The sequence below is a fragment of the Schistocerca americana genome, chromosome 4, assembly GCF_021461395.2.
Source record: "Schistocerca americana isolate TAMUIC-IGC-003095 chromosome 4, iqSchAmer2.1, whole genome shotgun sequence".
Taxonomy (NCBI): domain Eukaryota; kingdom Metazoa; phylum Arthropoda; class Insecta; order Orthoptera; family Acrididae; genus Schistocerca; species Schistocerca americana.
Window position 1 is genome coordinate 413,610,561 of NC_060122.1, and position 24,660 is coordinate 413,635,220.

The 24,660-nt window shown below is 40.2% G+C and overlaps 1 protein-coding gene across 1 annotated transcript in view; it reads right to left on the bottom strand.

Moving 5' to 3' along the window:
- The window catches only part of LOC124613517 (hemicentin-2-like), a 1,448,717-nt gene that overhangs the window by 718,035 nt on the left and 706,022 nt on the right, over positions 1–24,660 (bottom strand). Inside the window, exon 5 of the mRNA XM_047142227.1 lies at positions 3,873–4,076. Coding sequence (XP_046998183.1) covers positions 3,873–4,076 — 204 coding nt within the window. The remainder of the gene's footprint in view (positions 1–3,872; positions 4,077–24,660) is intronic.

The window sequence follows — 24,660 nt, forward strand, 5'->3', positions numbered from 1 at the left end:
AAGGTCACGAGTTCGAGAAAAAAAAAGGTTAGTTAGGTTTAAGTAGTTCTAAGTTCTAGGGGACTGATGACCATAGCTGTTAAGTCCCATAGTGCTCAGAGCCATTTGAACCATTTTTGATAACGTTGATACTTGCTTTGAGCCGCATGCGGCCCGTTCACTAGTGGCTGGACACCCCTGGTCTCGTTTAAATGCATCTACCATGTTGTTACTTACCTTTATAGCTTGAGTGTGTATAGTATGAGATTATGAGACACGATTTTGTGCAAGTAGTGCTCGTTAACCTAGATGAATTAACTCTTTGGGTAGTGCATAGCACCAGTCAGTTCCAGTTCAAACGTAACTGTTGTTTCGCTTCATTTGTTGTTTCTCTCTTGAAATAAATTTGGTATCTTTAGTTAAGAAATGATTAATTTTTCTCACAGTTTTTATAGTCGTACTTGGGCTCATGACTAGGAAGGTAGGAATCTTTCGTGTCTTAATTGTGTCACCTTCCTTCTTTCCATCTAACAATTTTCCAACAGGGTTTGTGTGAGTGCATGAAAGTGTGAATGAAATAAATGTCTGCCTATATTTGAACCAACCACCACCACCACCACCACCACAACTCGGTGTGAATAGGCGAGTGGTTGAGCAGGAAGGGCGACCGTGTTAGTCAGATTGGGGCTGATGTGAAGACGAAACGGACGGAGTCGAGGTGAGCTGCTCGTGGACTGGTAATAAAAGATGTCAGAATGTAGAATTATGTTGTAAAAATGGCTCACAGTGGTTTTGTTAGAATCAGTTTGGATGGGAAACCCTTCAGTGAAGTTTTAACTAATGTTAATTATGATGAATTTGACTGCAAAAGTTATGGAACTAATCATGAGGCCATGTGTAACTTGAAGTATGAGTTCACAGCCATATTACAACGTTGTTTCTGAATGTTTCAGTTTGTGTAAAACCCCTTGCAGTTGCTAAAACGATACAGTTTTGGTTAATTACGTCATAAAATTAAAATTTCTCTTCGTATCTTGGCCATATGTTGGTGCCATTTACTTAGGAGCTGCGTTATGTGTATTTTTTTTCTCCAGGCGCGTTTCGGTTTATTGATGTAAAGCATCATCAGTGGTCTGCAATTAAGCTATTTACATTTTGATTTACTTTAAGATCGGAAAAGAGTTCGTTAAGAATATTTTGGTTTATACTAACGGTGATGTTCGCTTGATTTCTCGCTTACATCGGGAAATGCCGTCTGCTATCATGTTGTTGATATTTTTCTTCTGGTAGCTCTGGTCTAATTTTTAGTTTTCTGGCAGTACTAGGCATTTCTTATGTTTTTCACACCATGCAAGAAATGAATAGTGCTGCAGAACACCTAAAAATCAAACCAGAACTACCAGTGCCTAAAGAAGGAAAATATCAACAATGTACTAGAAGACGGCATTTCCAGATGTAAGCGAGAAATCAAGCGAACATCATCGTAAGTACAAACCAACATACTGTTAGTGAACTTTTTTTCGATATTAAAGCAAATGTAAATGTAAATGACTTAATTACAGACCACTGATGATGCTTTACCTCAATAAACCGAAACGGGTCTGGTTAAAGAAAAACACGAATTTTTCAAGTAACAACGACAGAACAAAAGTACCCTCAAGAATTAATTTGTACCTTTCATTTAGAATAGTGTTGCCGAAGACTGGACCACATTGAAATCATACCAGTATCTTACTTAATCAGTTTACTCATCTTGAGTGGTAAGAGGCGATCTGTAGTAATTGCCTGGGAGAAGCTGAAATTCTAGCCAAGATCGCTTGTAAACAATCTTTACTGTCGATTTCGGTTTCGGTGACCATGGTTACCAATCGTCAGACCTCGATGGAGGGTTCTAACATGTCTGCCACACGCATTGTTCAAGAACTCTCTCTAAAATGCTACCATGTACTGTATGCGAGAGACAAGATGAACAATGCATCGATAAGTCCCATACCAGACCTTAGTGTGTACTTCATTGCGGCCTGTCACCACTATAAGGGCTGCAATGAAGTAGTGTGTGCTACGGACACCATCATTTCACGAATCACTCTGAATCCTAAGGAAATGCAATCCGAAAACAAAGGAAGTAAGTTACAGTACACCTGTTCGCCTACTGCTTGAATACTCCTCACCGGTGTGGGATCCGTACCAGATGGGGGTTGATAGAAGAGATAGAGAAGATCCGACGGAGAGCAGCGCGCTTCGTTACAAAATCATTTAGTAATTGCGAAAGCGTTACGGAGATGATAGATAAACTCCAGTGGAAGACTGAGCAAGAGAGACGCTCGGTACGGGCTTTTGTTGAAGTTTCGAGAACATACCTTCACCGAGGAGTCAAGCAGTACATTGCTCCCTCCTACGTATATCTCTCGATGAGAAAATGGTTCAAATTGCTCTAAGCACTATGGGACTTAACATCAGAGGTCACCAGTCCCCTAGACTTAGAACTATTTAAACCTAACTAACCTAAGGACATCACACACATCCATGCCCGAGGCAGGATTCGAACTTGCGACCGTAGCAGCAGCGCGGTTCCGGACTGAAGCGCTTAGAACCGCTCGGCCGGCTATCGAAGAGACCACGAGGATAAAATCAGAGAGATTAGAGCCCACACAGAGGCATACCGACGATATTTCTTTCCACGAACAATACGAGGCTGGAATAGAAGGGAGAACCGATAGAGGTACTCAAAGGACCCTCCGCCACACACCGTCAGGTGGCTTGCGGAGTATGGATGTAGATGTAGATGTAGAATGTTGTGGTTATAACGTTGACTTACCGATGCATCGTTTTCATCTCATCCCTCACTTACCTGTCAATGTTTTAGAAAGAGTTGTTGTACAGCTGGTACAGGAGACGTGTTATAGCCTTCTATCGAGATCTGAAAAAACCACACTTACTGAAACCGGTAATGAACAATAAAGGTTGTCTACAAGCTGTCTCGGCCAAGAAGTTCACCTCGGAAATTTGTTGTAAGTTCCTACGGGACCAAACTGCCGTGGACATCGGTCCCTAGACTTAGACAGTACTTAATCTAACTTTAACTTACGCTGAGGACAACACACACACCCATGCACGAGGGAGGATTAGAACCCCCGACGGGACGAGCCGCGCGACCCGTGAAAGTTCACCTTCCCTCAAACGATCTTACCGAGTATTTGCGAAGTTTTCCTTTTTTTTGCATGCCGTGCGTGAGTTTCCTCGTAAACGCGAAATCTTAATTAAATAATTAATCTCTGACAAACAAATAAAGCCTTTGGCACAGAACTGCAGCGCTATGTCGCTGATAAAACAAAAATACAATTACGACACTCTTATGTTTCATTAAGAAGAAGTAGGTCTTGAACAATAGCTGGTGCGGGAAGCACTTATATTTTATTAACTGGCACACCGCCGTATTTGATGTTATATGAGAACACTGCGAGTTGCAATCTCACTAGGCACTCGACTCTGTAAAGATTCTATGTTTATGAAATAGACAGTCACCTCTGTACGACTTATTGACATGGCTGGCAAATTATTCTAATATTGAGATTTTGAGTCCGCACCTAGCGCAGCAGTCTTTGGAAACGATTTAAATAGGAAGTCCGATTATTTGAGTCACATTTCACGGTCAACTACGCATAACATTGCATTTACGAAAAAGCCATTGTCAAGCGTCTGATACCAAATAATTAAACGTCCACGTTCCAGATAAGCAAATATTAATTGCAACCAATCCCTATCATACATATACAATAATTAATATTTTATTTTATTTATTTATTATTTATTTTATACTACATTATTAATAGCTGCGTCATCTGCAAAGTGTCTGAGGCCGCTGCTACAGCGGTGCTACGGCTGGTACTCACGGTAGACGTCCAGGTGGACCCTCTTGACGAGCGGCCGCATGAGGCTGGAGGAGGCGGCGCGGCACTCGACGTGGCTGTTCCACAGCGAGCGCGGCACGCTCGACACGAACCACCGGTTGACGGTCACCGCGTCCGTCACCAGGTCGATGGAGGCGTCGCGCAGAAGCCCGCCCTGCCACCACGTCACCTCTGGCCGGGGCCGGCCTGCGCACACCAGCGGCTTTTGTCAGTTACGGCGGAGCAAGTGAAAAATGCTATAAGGAAAGGTAAAAACGAAAAGCCGAAATTGCCATTATGTATGGACATTGACGTTTTGAACTGTGAGAGAAACGTGGCTGTAGTCCACTGCCGCGCCAATTAAACACTTGTTGTATATCGAAGCGCCAAACAAGCTGGTATAGGCATATGTATCCAAATACACAAATACGTAAACAGGCAGAATATGGCTCTGCGGTCGGTAACGCCTGTGTCTGGCACAGTAGCTAGATGCGTTACTGCTGCTACAGTAGCACGTTGTCAAGATTTAAGTGAGTTTGAACGTGGCGCTATTGTCGGTGCAAGTGTGATGGGACACAGCATCTCCGAGGTAGCGATGAAGTCGAGATTTTCCCCCAGGACAATTTCATGAGTCTACCGTGAATATCAGGAATCCGGCAAAACATAAAATCTCCACATCGCTGTGGCCGGAAAATGATCCTACAAGAACGGGACCTACGACGACTGAAGAGAATCGTTCTACGTGACAGAAGTGAAACACTTCGGCAAATTGCTGCAGATTTCAGTGCTGGGCCATCAACAAGTGTCAGCGAGCGAACCATTCACCGATACACCACCGACATGGGATTTCGGAGCCGAAGGCTCTCTCTCGTGTATCCTTGATGACTACACGACCCGAAGCTGTACGCCTCGCCCGGGGCTTGTCAGCACCGACACTGGACTGTTGATGACTGTAAACATGTTCCCTGGTCGGACGAGACTCGTTTCAAATGTACGTGTATGGTTTTGGAGACAACCTCATGAATTCATGGGCCTTATAAGTCAACAGTGGACTATTCAAGCTGTTGGAGGCTCTGTAATGGTGTGGAGCCTGTGCAGTTAAGTGATATGGAACCTTCGATACGTCTAGATACGATTCTGACAGGTGGTACGTACGTGAGCATCCTGTCTGATCGCTTGCACCCATTCATGTCTATTGTGCATTCCGACGGACTTGGCCAAATACAGCAGGACAACGTGACACCTCACACGTTCGAGATTGCTACAGAAAGGCTCTAGGAACACTCTCCTGAGTGTAAACACATTCGCTGGCCACCAAACTCCCCAGACATGGAACATTATTGGCCATGACTGGGATGCCTGTTCAGAAGATATGTCCAGCTCCTCGTACTCTTACTGACTTACAGGGAGTTCTGCAGGATCCATCGTGTCAGTTCCCTCCAGCACTACTTCAGATATTAGTCGAATCCATGCCACGTTGTGTTGCGGAACTTCTGCTTGCTCGCTAGGGCCATGCACGATATTTGGCAGGTGTACTAGTTTCTTTGGCCCTTCAGTGTATATGCCATAGTATCCTCCAAGGTAGAAACAGGGTCATAAAGTTTTAGTGTAACTCTTCTACTCTCAAAAAAATTTGGTTTTAAGATTTCCCAATACAACATAAAATATTCTGTATATATGCCAGCATTCTTAGCATGTAAACCTTTCGTTTACTGCATATATAAGGTCTTTCACAATGGACTATTTCAGATCTGAATAACATACAAACTAATCGCGAAACGAATTTTACGAAGTAGTACATCGGGCAAATGACGAACACTCACGGCTACACAATACTCGAAACGTTTGCCTAGTTTCTGAACCCATCTTCCGTAACTGCTGCAGGAATTCTGGAATTTCATCGCGATTTCGATCTTTTAACTGTTCCTAACTTCTCGGCCGGTCGGAGTACACTCTCTGCTTTAAATAGCCCCACAGGTGAAAAACTGGCACGTTTAAATAAGGTACGCGAGATGGCCGTTCGACAGAAGAGCGTTTGCAAATTATGCAGTTACCAGCCGTTTCATGGAGAACTTGCGTGGTATTTTTGAATGGGTGACATGTGGTAAAGTGTTGTTGGAACCACATTTTCGTAACGAGAGACGAGGGCTTGCCTGCAGACTGCTACGCTCACTTTCGATGTTCTCGGGAGTTCGAAAGGTTTTTCGAGGGATGGCTGACTTTCGATACGATTCGATCTGATGCAGTGGAAGTGGCACGGAGGCTTCTTACCCAGTCTAGTATTGTTCCACGAACAGAAAATGGATATCGCGGCTGAACCTTGAAATGCTTGCGAAGGGCACGTTGTGCGCGCACGACGGATTCGCCGCAGTGAAAATTGCACTCCACCGTGTCTCGACCAGTATAGCATGATTACTGACCTGTACATGGGACGAATGCTGTCACTCCACACTACTGACAGACGGCACCACCATAGCTTTATCTTATTTTTAGAGTGCGTTATTCAGATCCCAAATCGTCAAAACGTTGTAAAATACCCTGTGCAACGTTAGAGAAAACAGCGCCGCCGCATGGCCTTGTCGTCAAAGAAATACACGTTTTTCCTTATTTGCCAAGCATGAATAGTGCACAGTTCAAAATCATATGTAAGCACATTGCGTGTATGACATTCATTAACACATAAGTGAATGGCATACATACGAGTATAATATATATATATATATATATATATATATATATATATATATATATATATAGAGAGAGAGAGAGAGAGAGAGAGAGACAGGGTGATTCCGTGATGACTTAACAAAATTTCAGGGATCATGGAGAAGCATAAATGTATCAAAATGAGGTAGCGGCCATGTACCGAAATGGCCAAGTCGAAAGTTATATCCTTCTGACAGGACATAATCTAGTGCAAGCCCTTTGCTTTCCATCTTTTGTGAGAAGCTAGTGTGTAGTCGAAGAAAGCGTCCATTAAACATGAGCACTAAAGTACATATCACAAGAGCTATGAGCACTTGTTTATGTTTGCCACAGTGAAGCATGTCCTCTACCGAACTAGTGCTCATAGCTTTTCAGGTATGCATTTTATAATCCATGTTTTTCAGAAAATTTATTCTTCTTTTGGTCCGTACTACCTCCTTTCAAAACATAAGAAGCAAAGAGCTTCCAGTGGAAGAACTTCGTTTTCCGAGATATCAGAACAATTTTAGACTTGGTCGTTTCCGGACAGTGGCTCCCTTCCCTCCAACTGATACATTTGCTCTTCTCCATCATCCTTGAAATCTTGTCAAATCAACAAGGAATCACCCTAAATATAGTGCGTGGCAGAAACACTCTGAAAAGCTTATAAGGGTATTTCAAGGAAGGTTGTGCTGGGAAATAATTGTTAAAAAAAATGTTCGTTGCGTTGCGCCGTTTCCGAATTACTTAGTATTGTAGTTAGCCAATCAGCAAGTTGCGCACACAAAATCAGGCCACCCGCCAGATACAATTGGTGTCAGTTGTTCCCATAGCGCAGATGACAGGACTGGAATTGCTATGCTTTTGGCCCGGGTTTCATGTTCACCATCGTCCCACGTACAATTTTTCTATCGCTCGCTTGTTCAGTCTAAGGAAAGCAACGAAGAACACATTTGCCGACACCCTCCCTTTTGGGTAGCTTGATTTTGCGCTCTCATCGGCCTGACTGACTAATTTCTTTACTAATTAAGTAGAAAAAGGCGCAACGTCTGGTGTTTTAACAGTTTTTCTTACTCCCAATCCATATTCACCTGCTATGTTTCCTTCTCTCCCTTTTCCTACTCTTGAATTCCAGTCACCCATGACTATTAAATTTTAGTCTCCCTTCACTACCTGAATAATTTCTTTTATCTCATCGTATATTTCATCAATTTCTTCATCATCTGCAGAGCTAGTTGGCATATAAACTTGTACTATTGTGGTAGGCGTGGGCTTCGTGTCTATCTTGGCCACAATAATGCGTTCAGTACGCTGTTTGTAGTAGCTCACCCGCACTCCTATTTTTTTATTCATTATTAAACCTACTCCTTGCATTACCCCTATTTGATTTTATGTTTATAACCTTGTATTCACCTGACCAAAAGTCTTGTTCCTCCTGGCACCGAACTTCACTAATTCCCACTATATCTAACTTTGACCTATCCATTTCCCTTTTTAAATTTTCTAACCTACCTGTCCGATTAAGGGATCTGACATTTCACGCTCCGATCCGCAGAACGCCAATTTTCTTTCTCTTGATAACGACGTCCTCTTGAGTAGTCCCCACCCGGAGATCTGAATGGGGGACTATTTTACTCCGGAATAAATTACCCAAGAGGACGCCTTCATAATTTAACCATGCAGTAAAGCTGCATGCCCTCGGGAAAAATTACGGCTGTAGTTTCCCCTTGCTTTCAGCCGTTCGCAGTATTAGTGTTAGAAGGCCAGATCAGTCAATCATCTGGACTGTTGCCCCTGCAACTACTGAAAAGGCTGCTGTCCCTCTTCAAGAACCAGACGTTTGTCTGGCCTCTCAACAGATACCCCTCCGTTGTGGTTGCACCTACGGTACGGCTATCTGTATCGCTGCGGCACGCAAGCCTCCCTACCTACGGCAAGATCTATGGCTCATGGGGGAGGGGGGAGGGGGGGAGGGGGACAGAGCATTTAATGAAACTACTGTAAAACTTATTTCCTCACATATCAAACGACTAAACATTTATTTAAAGAGTTTCATACAGTCACTGACAGTACCATGAAAGGCAATCAAGCATAAATTCTTAGAATACCGTGCAAAAAACTGAGACTAATACTGAAATTGCTGTAAAACGTACTCAACTGTAGCTTGAAATATCACCTTCGCATGTTACAATAACTAATCTAAGGATAATTGACGAGCTCCATGGTGAAATTCGACATGTAATGCAGTTAACGCAGCACTCCAACGAGATAACTAATTAGCGCATCTCTTATATATTCAACAAATATTTTGGAGTATGTTGCGATATTTTAATTTATTTATCACATGGAAGAATATTGTAAAACTAAATTATTTTATTGTAAGTCTTGTTTATGCGAATTATTCGATGGTCCTTGTAGTGTCAGTATTACGTAAAGATCACTGAGTTCTGCTTGGAAGTAGGAATGTCTATGGAGCGATGACTCTGCGCACAGGTTTTTTTATTTATTTTGTCTTCAAACGTTGTTTTACCAAGTCACATGACCCTATGGCAGTTAAGTATGAAAAATATCTGTTCCGTCTTTAGCGTATTTTCATTTGAATACATACTATAACTGGCCAGTGTTGTTGCTAAGAGATGTATGACATTAAAGTATTGCCTCTAGTGCAAAATGTGAATAATCAGCGTTATAACGAAATCACAAGGCAACTCAGGTTTTATGTTGGCGAAGTGCGCAAAACACTACGCCTATCCGATAGACATTACTGCTCTGTGGGTGCTGCCTATTGTAAGGGGATAAGGCAAACACGTAAATGGGAAAGGAGAATGTAATTTACACCGTATTAATTCTCATATTACAAACATAGAAAACGATGATATTGATTATAGAGAGGATGACTAATTTACTTTGATATTCATATCGTAGAGCCACGTGTAGCGATGTTTAAAAGAGTTATGTTGAAGAAATCATTGAGCCTGTGAAACAAGAGAAAGCAGTTTAATACTACGAGAGCGAACATGACTTCAGTATTCATATTACGCGATAATCAATGTGAATGTCCGTAACGCTGTTTCATGTAGAGGGTATCGACTCTAAAACTGATATCAGAACCAACACAGCCAGCAGCAAATATAATGAGAGACGATATAGTGTTTCTGCACGTACAATTTCCCTCGCCCTTCAACCTTCCATTCCATCATAATTTGGACAAACTTCCTATGCTAGTATTTGAAAAATCCCGAAAGATTCCTAGGGTCAACATGTTGGTGAAGGTGTTACACATTTTTAATGATGTTAAAAAGAAGTAATTGTTAATTCACTTCGATTACCTCATACAACGCCACCTACTTCATCATTAGATGTATGAGGAAAGGTATTACAGACAAACCTTTTCGTTGCTCTAAGAACGTAAAAAAGAAATTAGATGTCATAAAACTATATTCGAGGTTATATAAGTAGTAAGTCACTAAACTGAAGATACGCGGCCCAAGGGACGCCGCTTTCAAGGCATCAGGGGTTGGACAACTTCTTGTTCACACGGAACGACTAAAATGCTAATAGATTGAAAGGTAACCCAAGCGGGGGCTGTTTAGAGCATTGATTGTGTTGGCATAATTTTAGTGCTCCAACATTTATTTTTCCAAAAAAACAGACATTAATTATGCAAAACAAGTTACTAATTGAACATCGTAAACAACTGACAGTTGGTTTAAGACTACTCTGGAGAAGGATCCTGGGGGGCAGAGACAGTTTAACTAGTGGAGTGACTCAAGTACTGTGGCCCTAAAAATGTGGATAACGCAATCTGAATTGATCTGACGCTGAGCAGACTTCGATTGATCAAATCTACTGTAGTTTCTCTACATAGGTGCAGCTAAGTGCAAGAGCCCATTGAGATCTGTACACCCGGACAATGCCGGAGAAGCAGTACATTACCCTGTTCGCTTTGTGCAGGGATGTAACTTGCAGCTGGCGAGATGTGTGCGGCGGAGGTGGGACTTGGAGGCGGCACCTGTGAAATGATCGCGGCCACGAAAGAAATCCAAAAATCTTAAGGTCTATCAATCAGGCTGACAGATCGCCATTTACTCGGCACTAGAGCCCTGAAATCACGGTACATTTCAATGTGTGACACACCCGTTCGCTGGTCATACCAAGGACCAAATCGGCCCACTTATACATAGAGCGCACAAGGATACCATACGTCAAGACTGGTAAACCGAAAACGAATAAGTGTGCCCTCGGCAAACGAGTAATCAGAGACTTTCGAAGTCAAACTGTCGGTACAGTAAGAACTTCACCTAAGGGCTCCCCAGTCTAAACTATTTGCAAGTGAAGTCAGTCTCAGGACAGGTCCCAAGTAACAACCACACGTGCTGGAGCTTAGACCAGAAGTGCTTCTACACAAAAGTCCCCCACATGAGTGCTTCGCACCTCTCAAGAAAAAAAAAATACGTTTTCCCGCAAACTGCACAAACGACACTGCCTACAGCCTGTCTTGAGCCAAACACAAGGCTCTAGAGGCGCTAAATCTCCCCTCCCACACGACAGCACAAACTCAGAGCAAGAGTTAAGAAACTTGCATCTCCAAAAAGAAAAGAAACTGCCAATTAGTGGCTTCCTTAAGTTTTCACAGAGGGGGAAGAGACGATATTTTCCAAAGTCATGTCATTTCCCATGGCAACAAGAGAACAGATACAGTTTCAAAGATCTTTATCTAAATCGCCTATGCCTTGGAGATTGTTAGTCCTAGCTATGAGATGTAATAAAGATTCTATTTCAAAACGTGTCTCAGATACTGGAGTTTCTTATACAACCGAGGCAGCTGATGGAAGTGGGTCACAGGCCTATTTGCTGTATCAGCGAACACGAAAACTTGTGAATATTTATTACATGTGGCTCTGCACACAATGCCTAGTTTATAACTCCACTGTACAGACATGTTCCTTCAGACCATAGCCCCAGCCCATGCTTCCGTTGGTACCATGGCAGGTAGCACGGCATTGTTCTGCTGGAGATCTGTCTCAACAAGGGGCTGCCTTGTCTGACCTGTATGGCTGTGGGCCTAACCCGCAAGATTTACTAAGGGATGGGCTCGCCGCCAATCGCTTTCAACTCCCAACAAGCCATTTCTGTGAGCTAAGAACCATAAAAATACCTCATGCTTTTAGCATGCTACCAACGCTCCATCGACATCTGCTCAGGTCGTTAACTTTCTAGAGTCCCACTCAAGGTGCATCAAGGTGTAACAAAAACTTTAATAATTTTCCATATGCGAAAAATAGGTAAGAGAGTAACTTGTCATCTCTGAAATGGCTCTAAGCACTATGGGACTTAACATCTGAGGTCATCAGTTCCGTAGACTTAGAACTACTTAAACCTAACTAACCTAAGGACATCACACATATCCATGCCTGAGGCAGGATTCGAACCTGCGATCATAGCAGCAGCGCAATTCCATACTGAAGCGCCTAGAACTGCTCGGCCATATCTCTCAGGATTACTAAAAATGTCATAAGTAATATAACCAATTTGTTGTGCATGTAATTTCGAAACATATCAAAATGTGATTGTAACATTCCGTTAAAACAAAAATAAATAGAAAGACTTCTCTCTTCATTCAAAAATGTTTCTTAAACGATTTAGAGGCAATATAATATGTACAGTTCAAAGATCAAATAAAAATAGAGAGATAAAGTTACTGAAGGAATTGTAAAATAGCAACCTGATCACTTTTGGAATTTCTGAATACATATTTTGTTGCAACTTGCTGCTTTCTGTAGTCTGTCAATGTCCCCCCCCCCCCCCCCCCCCCCCCCCCCCCCCCCCCCCCCCCCCCCCCCCCCCCCCCCCCCCCCCCCCCCCCCCCCCCCCCCCCCCCCCCCCCCCCCCCCTCTCTTTCACAAAACACGAGGATTTACGAAACTCTCAGAAAAGTTCATTTTTATTTGAAGTTCTCTGTTAACTAAGGCAATAGATATGAGATAACTTTCTTCTGACTCGTGGTTCTTCACCATATTCAAGATTTTTTCAGCTAATGTGTTACTGTTAGGAACTGGGAATGTTTATGATAGAAGGCTAAGCAATTTGAAATGAGAAATGTCAACTGGGGTCTGCTGCTTAAAGAAATCTACACAAATGTGGTATTCTGCTTTACTTTTATGAAGTCCAGAATGTGAATTCCGAAATTCACAGAATTCATTGTATAACTGATCTTCATGCAGTCGAGATTTAGTTTGTCAGTAACTTTTAAAACATACTGTCATTGCAGATGAAAATTTTGTTGCTTTTAAGTGGAAAACTTGTAAGCAGATTGAACACATTGTTCTCAGAGAAGTCGTAGTATTGCGGCAAATAATCTATGCAGTGTGACAAGATTTCGCATCTTTTCGAAACTCAACCTCTGTGATTCTGACATTTCTTCCAGGATTTCATGAAATACTTTTCCTAAAAATTTATATTGTTTCCTGTTCCCAAGGTTGCTCTTAAGGTTCCTTATTATTCTGTCCAAGTTAGCAGAAGTAAATTAGCTGTTTTCCTGTTTTCTATTAGCAGCTTCAGACAGGGGAAAAATATGAGGAAAACGAACATTCAGGAAGAGAATGTTCAGTTTCTTCAACGCCACGCTTGCCATTTGATATCACAAACTGCCAGATCAGTCTTGAAAATTCTTCCTCGTCCTCTCAAATAAAGTATGACTTGATGGCAAACTCACGCTATTAATGAACAAGAGTTTATTTGTACCATATACGCCGCTCTGAGCAAGTTGTATATGCCGTAATTATTGAGCAAAAAATATTATTGAATTTTGTGTAAAAGACATTTGTTATTATCGTAATATTTTTTGTAGTAATATTCTCTCTGTATTTAGGATAGTAATTTTTCTATATTCATTATGTGATTGCGAAATGTGTCAGTATCTGCGATAACAGAGATGTGAAATTTAGCCAGAGGAGAATAATATTGTGAAATTACAAAGAAATGTTAATAGTCAGCAGTAGTATAAAAGAACCATGTACAGCGTATTCTTTGGTCTTCTCTGTGTAGAGCTGAATGCGAGAGGAAGCTGTGTTGAAGCGATTTATGAATGTGTAGACTTCTTTTGTCTCTGTCTAGATTTAGCCGCCATTAGAGCAGAAGTTCCAAATTAATGTGAGTTGAATTATTGTTTGATCTAAATATATCAGAATTTATCAAAAGTGTGTATTATTAATGTAAATTAGCTTGCCCATGTCATCTATAAAATTTCTTTAAAGAATTTTCAGCATTTTTAGCGGTGTTGCTGGGCTGTGCCACGACCGATCGATTTGCAGCGGCGGCACATTTAAAAAATTTTTCCGCTAAAGGAAAATCAACCAAACCCGTAAATCGGGAACAGATAGATAAAAATTAACAGTGAATTAAGAAATTGTTCTTCTTTTACAGTGATCCTGAGACTGATGAATTTTAAACTAATTATACGTTTGTGCATTTGTAGGCGGATAGTTAATGTTAGTTAACATTGAAATTTAACAATTTTGGTTCTTTCAAATAACTTAAATGTATAGCGAAGTAGGTTTGATCAGTGATAATTAAATGTCGGCTTGGCAATAATTAACCATTTTCTGCTAATAGAGATAATCTTGTGTTCCATAGTTAACGCCGGGATAGAATTCAGTAAATATTTAACAAAAAATCCACTGCATTTAGAAAATGTGTGCCAAGGCCGAATGATGTAAAGGATTTAATTCTCAACTAAATATTCTTAATCAGTCAATATGAGTTCACGTAATTTTTAAATGTACGTAATTCTTTTGAAAGTGAATTTTTTTATTACCACACGTAAATAAGAGAGAGGTTCTACAACAAAGTTCGTACTTACAGAAGAAAGTTAAAGAAAGGCAAATTAAGTAACTAAAAGCAATAATAATTAATAATTATTCTTTAACGAAAACAATAGCAATTTCGTTAAAAGCATTCGAATCTGTAAATTTCAAGAAGTAGCAAGAGTCATCTTGCACAGACATTTGGTAACATTTCCCTCAATTCTGTACCTACAAACGCTGAAAATCCTCTCAGTGCCTGAATATTTGATGCTGAGAGACCAAATTCAATGCATATTTTCAGGACTAATACCACTAAATTATTAGGAAGTGTTTCAAATTGATGTTTTATTGTATGATTTATGACACGACAGTTGCAGTTAGCTGTCAAATTAACGATTTTTCTTTTACCAGTAACACAAAAACCAAATTTTTTTGCTGGTGTTGACTGGATCACTGTCAGCACTGTATTCATTTACCTGATTCAGATGAAAGCCCTTCAGATTGTATAATGTGAATTATTCCATGGAAGATCTCTTTGTGGGTTTCTTTGGAGTATCCATAAAAATCCCACAATCTCTGGCAAATCCCATTGTTAAAATCAAAGTACTGTCCGCCTCCGTAGATGAGTGGTCCTTTCAACAGAGTGCTTTCTGCAACCCCCATCGCAGCTGTATCATCCATGCTAGGTGTCGGATTTAAGTGATCATATATTTGATACCAAAACACACTGTGATGCAAAGTTTAATTTCTTGCCAAATGCAGTGTACCTTACGAAAATAAACGTTTCCAATGAAGAACAATTAATGTTAAAGAGAGGTTCGAAATATAATACGAATACAATAGTACATCGTAGAGAAATTTTAGACGTTATTACTCATATGAAACTTGCAGTTGGTGGAGTAAAAGTTTCTAAATTTGAATAAAATTGGATTGCAGTCGAAGCGAATAACATTATCACCAAGGAGTCTAACAGATCACATACAAATTACAAGACAGATAGGATGATAGACAAGGCTATAATGCAGAGACTGTGAGAAGTGGAGGGAGGCAGACGTAAGTAGATCGGTTGTCGTTATATCGACAACTACATTAACACAACACGTAAATTTATTATCAACGAGAGTAGTGTCTCTGGCTTTGATACAGATTTAACTACTAAGATCCAAAATATGGAATGATAAGCTTAAGGAATGTAATGAAATTACTACCCCTACACAGAAATAACAACTCAGAGTCATGAATCTATTGGACCCAACTTTAAGGTTCCTGTGAGGCCTGTGGTTGACAGTTCTGTTGGACCTGTTTAATTATCAATCTTCTGTTACGAAGAGTAGCGAGCGGGTTACAAAAATTAATCACATTTCTATAGCGAATACTAAGAAATTTGCATTCGTCGATATTCGTATCCTTTATACAAATATACCGATTGAGAATGTTATGATTATTGAACATGATTTTCTAGATCAGAAAATATTATGACAACTTGAATTAGATAAGTTTCTTGATTTCTTTTCCTTAATTATTAGTTACAGTTTCTTTAAATACAATAATGAAGGGTATTTTCAGAAGTGCTGTCTCACGTGTTGTGGCTGACGTCTTTACTAACCATCTTGAAAATAAGTTCTTACTCGAGAGTGCCAGCTTAGTGAGATAAATTGTATATTACGTCAGGTATGTGAAACAGACCCTTTCGCTAGTTCATGGTAATGACAAGAAAATGGAGAAATTTGTAAATAAATTTAATGTATCACAAGAATAAAATTAAATTTACGCGTGATAATGGAATAGATGGATCCTTTAATTTCCTTGACATAAACATCAAGAAAGTAGATGTCAAACAAAATTTTGGCATATTTCGTAAAAATCTTATACGAATTAGATAATAATTTAAGAGTTAAGTCAACCATCTCAGCAGAAAAATGCGTTCTTTCATTTTACTTTTATCACATTGTTTTTGCTTTCAACAGATTGTTAAAATTATCACTTTCTCGAAAAGAGTACGTTCTAGAATTTGACGCCGTTACAGAAACGAATACCTGCCTTTCTACTAACGTATTTAATAGTTACAAAAATACTGTTAAGAAGTGCTACAATAACGCAGAACGACAACAGGATTCAAATCCGTGGAATGAAGATTGTACCAAGAGGTACATTTAACTGTCGTACTGGAACAAGAAATATGTCAACTCTGGGGAAGTATAAAGTAGCATTTCTTTCTCAAGTAAAAACTTAAAGTTGGTTTTGGCTAATAGCGTAGATAAGAAAATATTCTACTTGTATCTGTCGTATACAAAATAATGCGTCCAGAATGCGACGCATGTTACATCCGGCAAAGTTGGGCACAGTGAACTTGTAGCGTGCTCAAGAGCGGACATGTAATCCCATTTTGCATGTCAAAAATTAAGTCGTTTCATCGTGCAGGGAAGGGATGGTCTATAGCTCTATTGGAGAAGACTGAGATTTGTCGCCATCGGAGATCCTCTGATGCCCACGTACTCAACGAGCAGATCGTGGTGAAAAATACCCATTTCCACGAGTTTTCGAGTAACATCTTTTAAAAAAAAGGAGGCAACTAGCCCCAGTTCACTGAAGTTCGTACCGAGGTTACTTGTTTGTTTGGCCGATTAGGGAGTCGATATTCGATTACGCTTTTATTATTTACGTTGGTACTGTTTCACCCTCTTAAGGACTGCTGTATCCCAGTATGCAATACATTTAACAATAACTGAAATGGTCACAACGTTTGTTTATAGCAGACAACTAGATCTGTCCTGTTGCTTAATGTATTACCGGCGTTTGTGTTATCGCCATAATTTGGCTCAAATCGTTAAAATATCTCGTCCTCACGAATTGTTCAGATTTCTAAGTCGGATTATTATATGCTTTAGACATGTTGTTTTAACTTCCTACACTACTTTTACAATTTTATTTGCTACTGGGGACATAACGTAAAAAAATTAAAGTAAGCGGTTTAGCTTATTCCTCAGCTGGTTTCGTGACTTACTTAGCATCCCATGTAATTTATTGAAATAATCAGCAACTATTCCTTTATACTTTAATTATTTGTGTGTATCATTTTAACATTCTACTTTTCGCTGTTGCATGGGACTTTAATAGAATGTCTTCTATTAGTTTGTAGTGCCATCTTGTACATGCTGATATAGTGCAGGCTATACTTATGGCTCCACACACGTGATTTGTTTTTTGTGGTTTAACTATTGCTTGTCGTTTTATTGTTCGGTTCATTTTTAAAAAAAATTTAAAATTATATGGCTTCACTATCATTTAGCTACTCATCGATGCCTCAATAGAAGGCACCACACGTGACAGAAGTCACATTTCTTCCCTTTTCAACCATGTAAGCAACGGCTTCAGCTCATGTTAGACTCTTGTATGCCCTACATAACGGATGTCCAACCTTTTCGCCCGCATCTCGTGGTCGTGCGGTAGCGTTCTCGCTTCCCACGCCCGGGTTCCCGGGTTCGATTCCCGGCGGGGTCAGGGATTTTCTCTGCCTCGTGATGGCTGGGTGTTGTGTGCTGTCCTTAGGTTAGTTAGGTTTAAGTAGTTCTAAGTTCTAGGGGACTGATGACCATAGCTGTTCAGTCCCATAGTGCTCAGAGCCAGCCATTTTCCAACCTTTTCGCTTACCTGTACCACGTTGGAAGAAAACAAGTATTTTTCGGCCACACACAACAAATCACCACTGAGCAAAAAGGAAAGGGCGGGGTGGTTCTCGTATGTATATAGTTAGCACATTTAGGCAATTTATAATTTATAAATTTATGATTCTTTATTCTAAAAAGGTAAGATGGAATTGATTTAATATTTTATTTATGAAATTTCATTAATAATTTTATATATAAGTAAATCCAAAACATACATATTAATGTGACATTTGATTTTGAATTTGGATAACTAAAGTATCGATAGGAAGATCGATCGAAGTGATTGCAAATATCAGGGTGTTTTCAAGGTGTTCACCTAAAACTTTGGTGTTTTTTTTTTTTTGTTATATGTCTGCTTTACTCTTGAAAATAGCTTTTCACAAATGTACGTGCTTCCAAACGAAGGTGAGATATATAACGCTTTACTGTATAGCAAGGGATATTTGTCTTAGGTGTGACTTCTGGAAGACCAACAGAGATTCTGTTAGTTCGCCTGGGTTGACAGACGATGACTATTGACATCTGCCGACAAGTATCGAAGATAGGTGCCAAGTTGCTGCGACAGGCCATACAATAAAACCACGTTATAGAGAACTTTGTATACTGTGGGTGGGGTGCGATGGGAATGTGAATGATTACCGCTGCGAGGTGGCGAAGGGCAAGTGAGTAACTTTCACCATCGCATGCAGTACTAAGACATTTTGATTTATACCGATAATTTGCTAATGCAGAAACTGCACATGATAGTAAAAAGTTTCGTGGAAGCCCAGTATAGAGATGTTTATGTTCAAATCTGGTTTTTACTTGTAGCTGTGGATATGAAATCAAATTAAACCTGTTATAACAGGTACTGTTAGATAGCAAAGACTGGCAGTAATTGCAATCCACATGTAGAGTTCTAACTTACAATGCACATAGTGATCAGAACTACAGTGAAAGAGGTTCTTTACCACAACTGTAGAAATAGCACACAGTCTGCTTGTATTTTCATAAGCTTATTGAATTATACGTCTCTAAATCTGTAGTCTCGCAGATACAACTGAAGTAGCTATAAGATAACAGAACAGTGCGTCTTGCGGACTATTCGGTTATAAGAACGGGACTGTGGGTGTTAAATTATATTACGGACGGGAGTGTTAAGAACGGCATGAATCAAAGAGAGAATAGCTTCGCGTGGCGGAAGTTTCACATAGAAAATATTCAATTTATCATAACTTTAAATAAACGGACTGTTTTAACATTCATGTGATAGACGCTCCCGTCTTGGGCCACTGTGACACTTGCTTTAGGCAGAATGAGGCCCCTGGGTTTGACATCCCTTCTCTAAATCAGTCAATATGGTTTACTACGTGACACTCTGGACTAATGAGCTGTTGTTACATGGTATGTAACTGTGTAGTACGTACGTTTGCACTTATGATAGGTTTTTAATTATCTTGTACCTGTTGCAGATTCTGCTGTCATGTAATTTTTAGCACTGAGGATGACTATGAAATAGTAGAAACGTAGATCTGTCGCCATGAAACGACGGTTTTCACGATCGATTGCTTCTCTTTCCTCTGTTGTCTATATTCAACGATCGCTGCGCTGGATCATAAGGATTCCTCTCTAAGTAATTTATTATATAGTAGTTCGTATTTAGCATAACTTTATTCATGATTTAATTTATGTGCAATTTGTTCGGCACTATCATTTGATCTAAGGACCAGTTTCTCCTTTATATGACGGCTTGCAACTAGTATTTATCTTCTGTTTTATCTCCTTTTTGTTTTTGATAAACTTCCTATGACTTTACGTTCTTATTTATGTTCACATTCCTTTAACTTATTGTATTTTAGCATTGACACACTTTTACTATGAAAAGTCTTGCTGTAAATAACTTACATTTTCCAGACTCTTTGTTTCAACACCATGTGGTTGCTTATTTATAAAATTTTCTAAACCATATTCTTTAAAATGACGCTTTATAACTCACGATGAACTAACGTCATGTACAGGCACTCTGTGCCTCGGAGTTCAGTACTGTTTACATGGTCACAAGGTGTAGAAATACGCTTCCCTCATGTTTACCATTTTAAAGATTGTAAGGGCAGACTGGTGTCTTGTAATCATTGGACCACATCTCGCGTTCCGACAAGGTTATTATTTCTCATCTTTTTTTTTCATTTTCCCTCCTTCACTTTATGGGCTATAATTTCCAAGAAAATGACCGGTTGCAGTTTCTGTTTCGTTTAGCTCATTTCGTTTATTTGAAGTTTATCGGATGTTACGCTTTTAACGTATGATGGGAGAATATTTTTGCCTCCTTTTCTTTTCTAAATACTGGTCGCTGTATCTTCACATCTTGGAGTGGAGAACCTAGTAGGAGTACTTGTGCTCATCAACAAGTCAAGCGAACTCATCTTTATCGGAACAATAACTTGACTCAAACTTCCTGGCAGATTAAAACTGTGTGCTGGACCTAGGAAGTTTCATATCAGCGCACACACTGCTGCAGAGTGAAAATCTTATTCTAATAACTTGACTGGTCATCAGGACTCCACGCTCAATATATTCCGTGCAGATATGCTTTCGCTATGCAGACAAAGATGTGACTTCCATACCATACGAGCACAGAGTCTTCGCACCATGTAAGGGGCTTACAGCTGACATTTAAAATGAAACATGTTTCTAACCTAAGGCATTTAAGCTGATCGAGTGAAATAAATGACTGTGATCGTAATGCAGCTCAGATGGTAAGGGTCCTTCTTTCGTGATACCAACTGAACGACCTCCAAATCTCTAGCGGTGAAGTTCAGATTTACCCCGTTCTTAGGGAACAGGTCAATTGTGTTTCTCTGGGCACCTGTTTTTAATATCCGATATAGTATAGAGCCGTACGTATTCTACATACAGGGGTGAACAAAACTGTGGGAACTCCAAAAACGCAACATGTTACCGTGCCTAGTACGGGGCACGAAAATCGTTGGCATTCAAACAGCTTGTAGTCATCACTGAACGGATACATACAGGTCCTGTATGGTTTCCAAGGGAATTGTAGCAAAATAGTGTTAAGTTCAGGCAATGATGATGGAGGTGGACAAGGATCGCACACCCTTCTCTCTAAAGTCGATAAAAAATGCGCAATAATACTGAGATCAATTTACTGTGGTGGCCAGAAGAAATACGAAAATACTCTTCCTGCTTACAAAACAAATTTTGGATGATGTGGGCTCTTTTAAGATGAGCCCTGTCTTCTTGGAACTCAGCATCACCACTAGGGGAACCAATATTCTACTATGGAATGGGTGGTTCAGATGGCTCTGAGCACTATCGGACTCCACATCTGAGGTCATCAGTCCGCCTAGGACTTAGAACTACTTTAACCTAACTAACCTAAGGACATCACACACATCCATGCCCGAGGCAGTATTCGAACCTGCAACCGTAGCAGTCGCGTGGTTCCGGACTGAAGCGCCTAGAACCACTCGGCCACCACGGCCGATGGAATAGATCTGATCAGCCAAAATGGGCACATTATCCTTGGCAGTAAACCAACCAAATTCGGGAATTATTCCTAGGGATTGGTTGACATCTACCTTTGTTACATTACCCAAAAAGGCTAATGCCAAAACTTGTAATGATCACCGTACAATAAGCTTAATGAGTCACACCTTAAAGATATTTCTAAAAGTTATACACCAACGAATATACAAAAAAGTAGAAGAAGGTATAAGTGAAACACAATTCGGTTTTAGAAGTTCCCTCGGTACAAGAGAAGCATTGTTTGCTTTTAACATATTAGCGCAACGATGTATGGAGGTTAACCAGCCACTATATGTGTGCTTCCTGGATTATAATAAAGCATTTGACAAAGTTCGTCATGATCATCTCATAGAATTGTTAGAAAAGAAAACACTTGATAAGAAAGACATCCGCATTATATATAACCTCTACTACAATCAAACCGCAACCGTGAAGGTAGAAAATGAGTTATCGAATGATATAGAAATATAGAGGGGTGTGAGACAAGGTTGCGTTCTCTCACCCTTATTGTTTAATATGTATTCAGAAGACATATTCCAGGCAGCTCTATCAGATGAAATAGCTGGCATTAAAGTGAATGGGCTAAACATTAACAATGTTAGGTTTGCTGATGACACTGCACTACTAGCTGGAAACCTCAAAGATCTACAATTACTTCTTGACAAAGTCGCAGAAAAAAGTGAAGAATTTGGCTTGACTCTTAACGTAAGCAAGACTAAGTTCATGGTGATATCTAAAACACACCAACAAGAAAATCTTACAATCAATAGGGAAAGAGTCGATCAAGTACGTAAATTTAAATATCTCGGAACAATTGTAAATGAGGAGATTGAAAGCTCAGAAGAAATTAAATCGAGAATAGGACAGGCCAGAAGTATCTTTAATAAGATGAAAAATGCATTCTGTTCGAGAGACATTTGTTTAAACACAAAAATGAGGTTGCTAAGATGCTATGTATTCTCAAAATTATTATACGGAATGGAAGCGTGGACATTGAAAAAGAAGGACATGAACAGTTTAGAAGCTTTTGAAATGTGGGCATATAGAAGAATACTTAGAATTAGTTGGGTGTCGAGGATTACTAATCAAGATGTCCTAAGAAGAATGGGAAAGGAAAAAGAATTAATTAAAACTATTAAAGTAAGGAAGCTACAATATTTAGGCCATGTTATTAGGGGAGTAAATTACAAAATATTGCAAATAATACTAGAAGGGAAAATTTGTGGGAAGAGAACGAGGGGTAGAAGACGGACATCCTGGATTGACAATTTAAAAAATTGGTACAACTGTTCAACGTCAGAACTCCTTAGATCAGCCAAATCAAGATCAGAAATTGCCATGATGACAGCCAACCTTCTTAGAGGAGACGGCACATGAAGAAGAAGTACAAATGTTCGATGTGGTCCCTCTTGAACCACGAAACACTTCGGCTTTCTTGGTTACCACCATACGAGCACCAGCAAGTAGACCACAACTGATTTCACATATCTAAGACACGATGCACTCAGAACCTTACAGAACACTGTTCTGAGCGCGACTGACATTTGCAACGTATTAACGACATTGCACATGTGCCGTTAGTGGTCAAATACAAAAGTGCAACCTACAAGTTTGGCTAGCATCCTCATTTATGGTGATGCAAGCATTCCTTACCGAACTTCCACGTTGTTATCAAGTTCCTGTATAGCTCTACATACATACTCCAAAATGCACTCCAAAGAGTTTGACAGTGCCAAACTTTCTGTACTGTTTCCTTTGGGCAAGATGTGAAAGAAAAATGAGTGGCTTTGTATGTCTGTGGCCCGCAGAACGAGCATTAATATTAGAGCGTAGGCTGTCGCGGTCGGAGTCCATATGATAAAATTAATCTTGTTGTGGGCTCCAGTCATATGGGAAAAACTACCAACATTTCTGCTGTGGAACGCATTACTCATCCTGATGGAAGCTGCCTGCAGTAGAAGTTTTAACGCATATGACGAGGTCAAACATTCAGGAGGATACTATTGTAACAAACGACAAGTTAAACCAGGGACAGTGTACATGTGTCCAGAATGCTTCCGCCGGCTGTCCCTCTCCGGGCGGGTGCCGGACACAACCCCCAGCAGCCAGCAGCTCTGTCCCCTCTGAGGGTCGCTGCGGCCATCATCTGTGACGCGCGCACGTCATCCCGCAGTAGGCAATTGAAAACCGCGCTGCGTCATTTCCATTTTAAGTGCGCGCCTTTGAATTACAGGGACTCGTTTGAATTTAAATGGATGTCCGCGAAAGGTGGGCAGTAATCATTTATTCGAAAGGGGGAGGGGCGAGGGGTGTTTTCGTGCTGGGACGTAAAACATTTTTCCCCAAGCTTATTGGAAATTCATTTAGCAGTTTTTATGCACTATGTGATGTACTTCGGAACTAACGAGGTCAAAGGTTCAGTTTATCGGGTTCATTCCCTGCAATTTAATGTTTTCCATCTCTAATTATTTCTGTTTTTAATAATAAACTGTGTTCTTCTCCCGATGCTAAACATGTTGACGTGGAAAACGTTTTTAAGCACACGGTGTAGTGGACTACACAGAACAAGCTAACTCTTGGTTCACTGAAATAATTCGTCAGGAGGGACTGAACTCAGATGTCGTTGCGATCTTATACGCTCTTTGTGTATCTACATCAAAGATTCACTGTAAGGAGGATGGCAACATATGTGCAAATTTCTTCATGTTTGATACACTTTTGGAGAAACTGAAGAACGATTTTACACATCTTCGTATCACCTGTTATTAGCTAAATTATATTTTTTCATCTAGTCATTCATGCTGCTTTGTTCTGAACAAGTTTGGTGATCTTTTCTAGGCGTTCGTTCTATTCCACAGATTTGGCGAATAGTACCATATATACGTTTTGTAGCCAATTGTTTTCTTAGACAAACTATGGAGCTAGGTGTTGCCTGTACGCTGACTCGTATTCGGAAGGACAGCATTTCAAATCCTTGTCCGGTCTTTTCGATGTAGGATTCCTGAGATTTCTCTTAAGTCGAATGGTGGAGTGATTCGTTTGAACGGGAACTGTTGATTTTCATCCCTATCCGAGATTTGGTTTCGCCTCTAATGATATCGTCGTTAT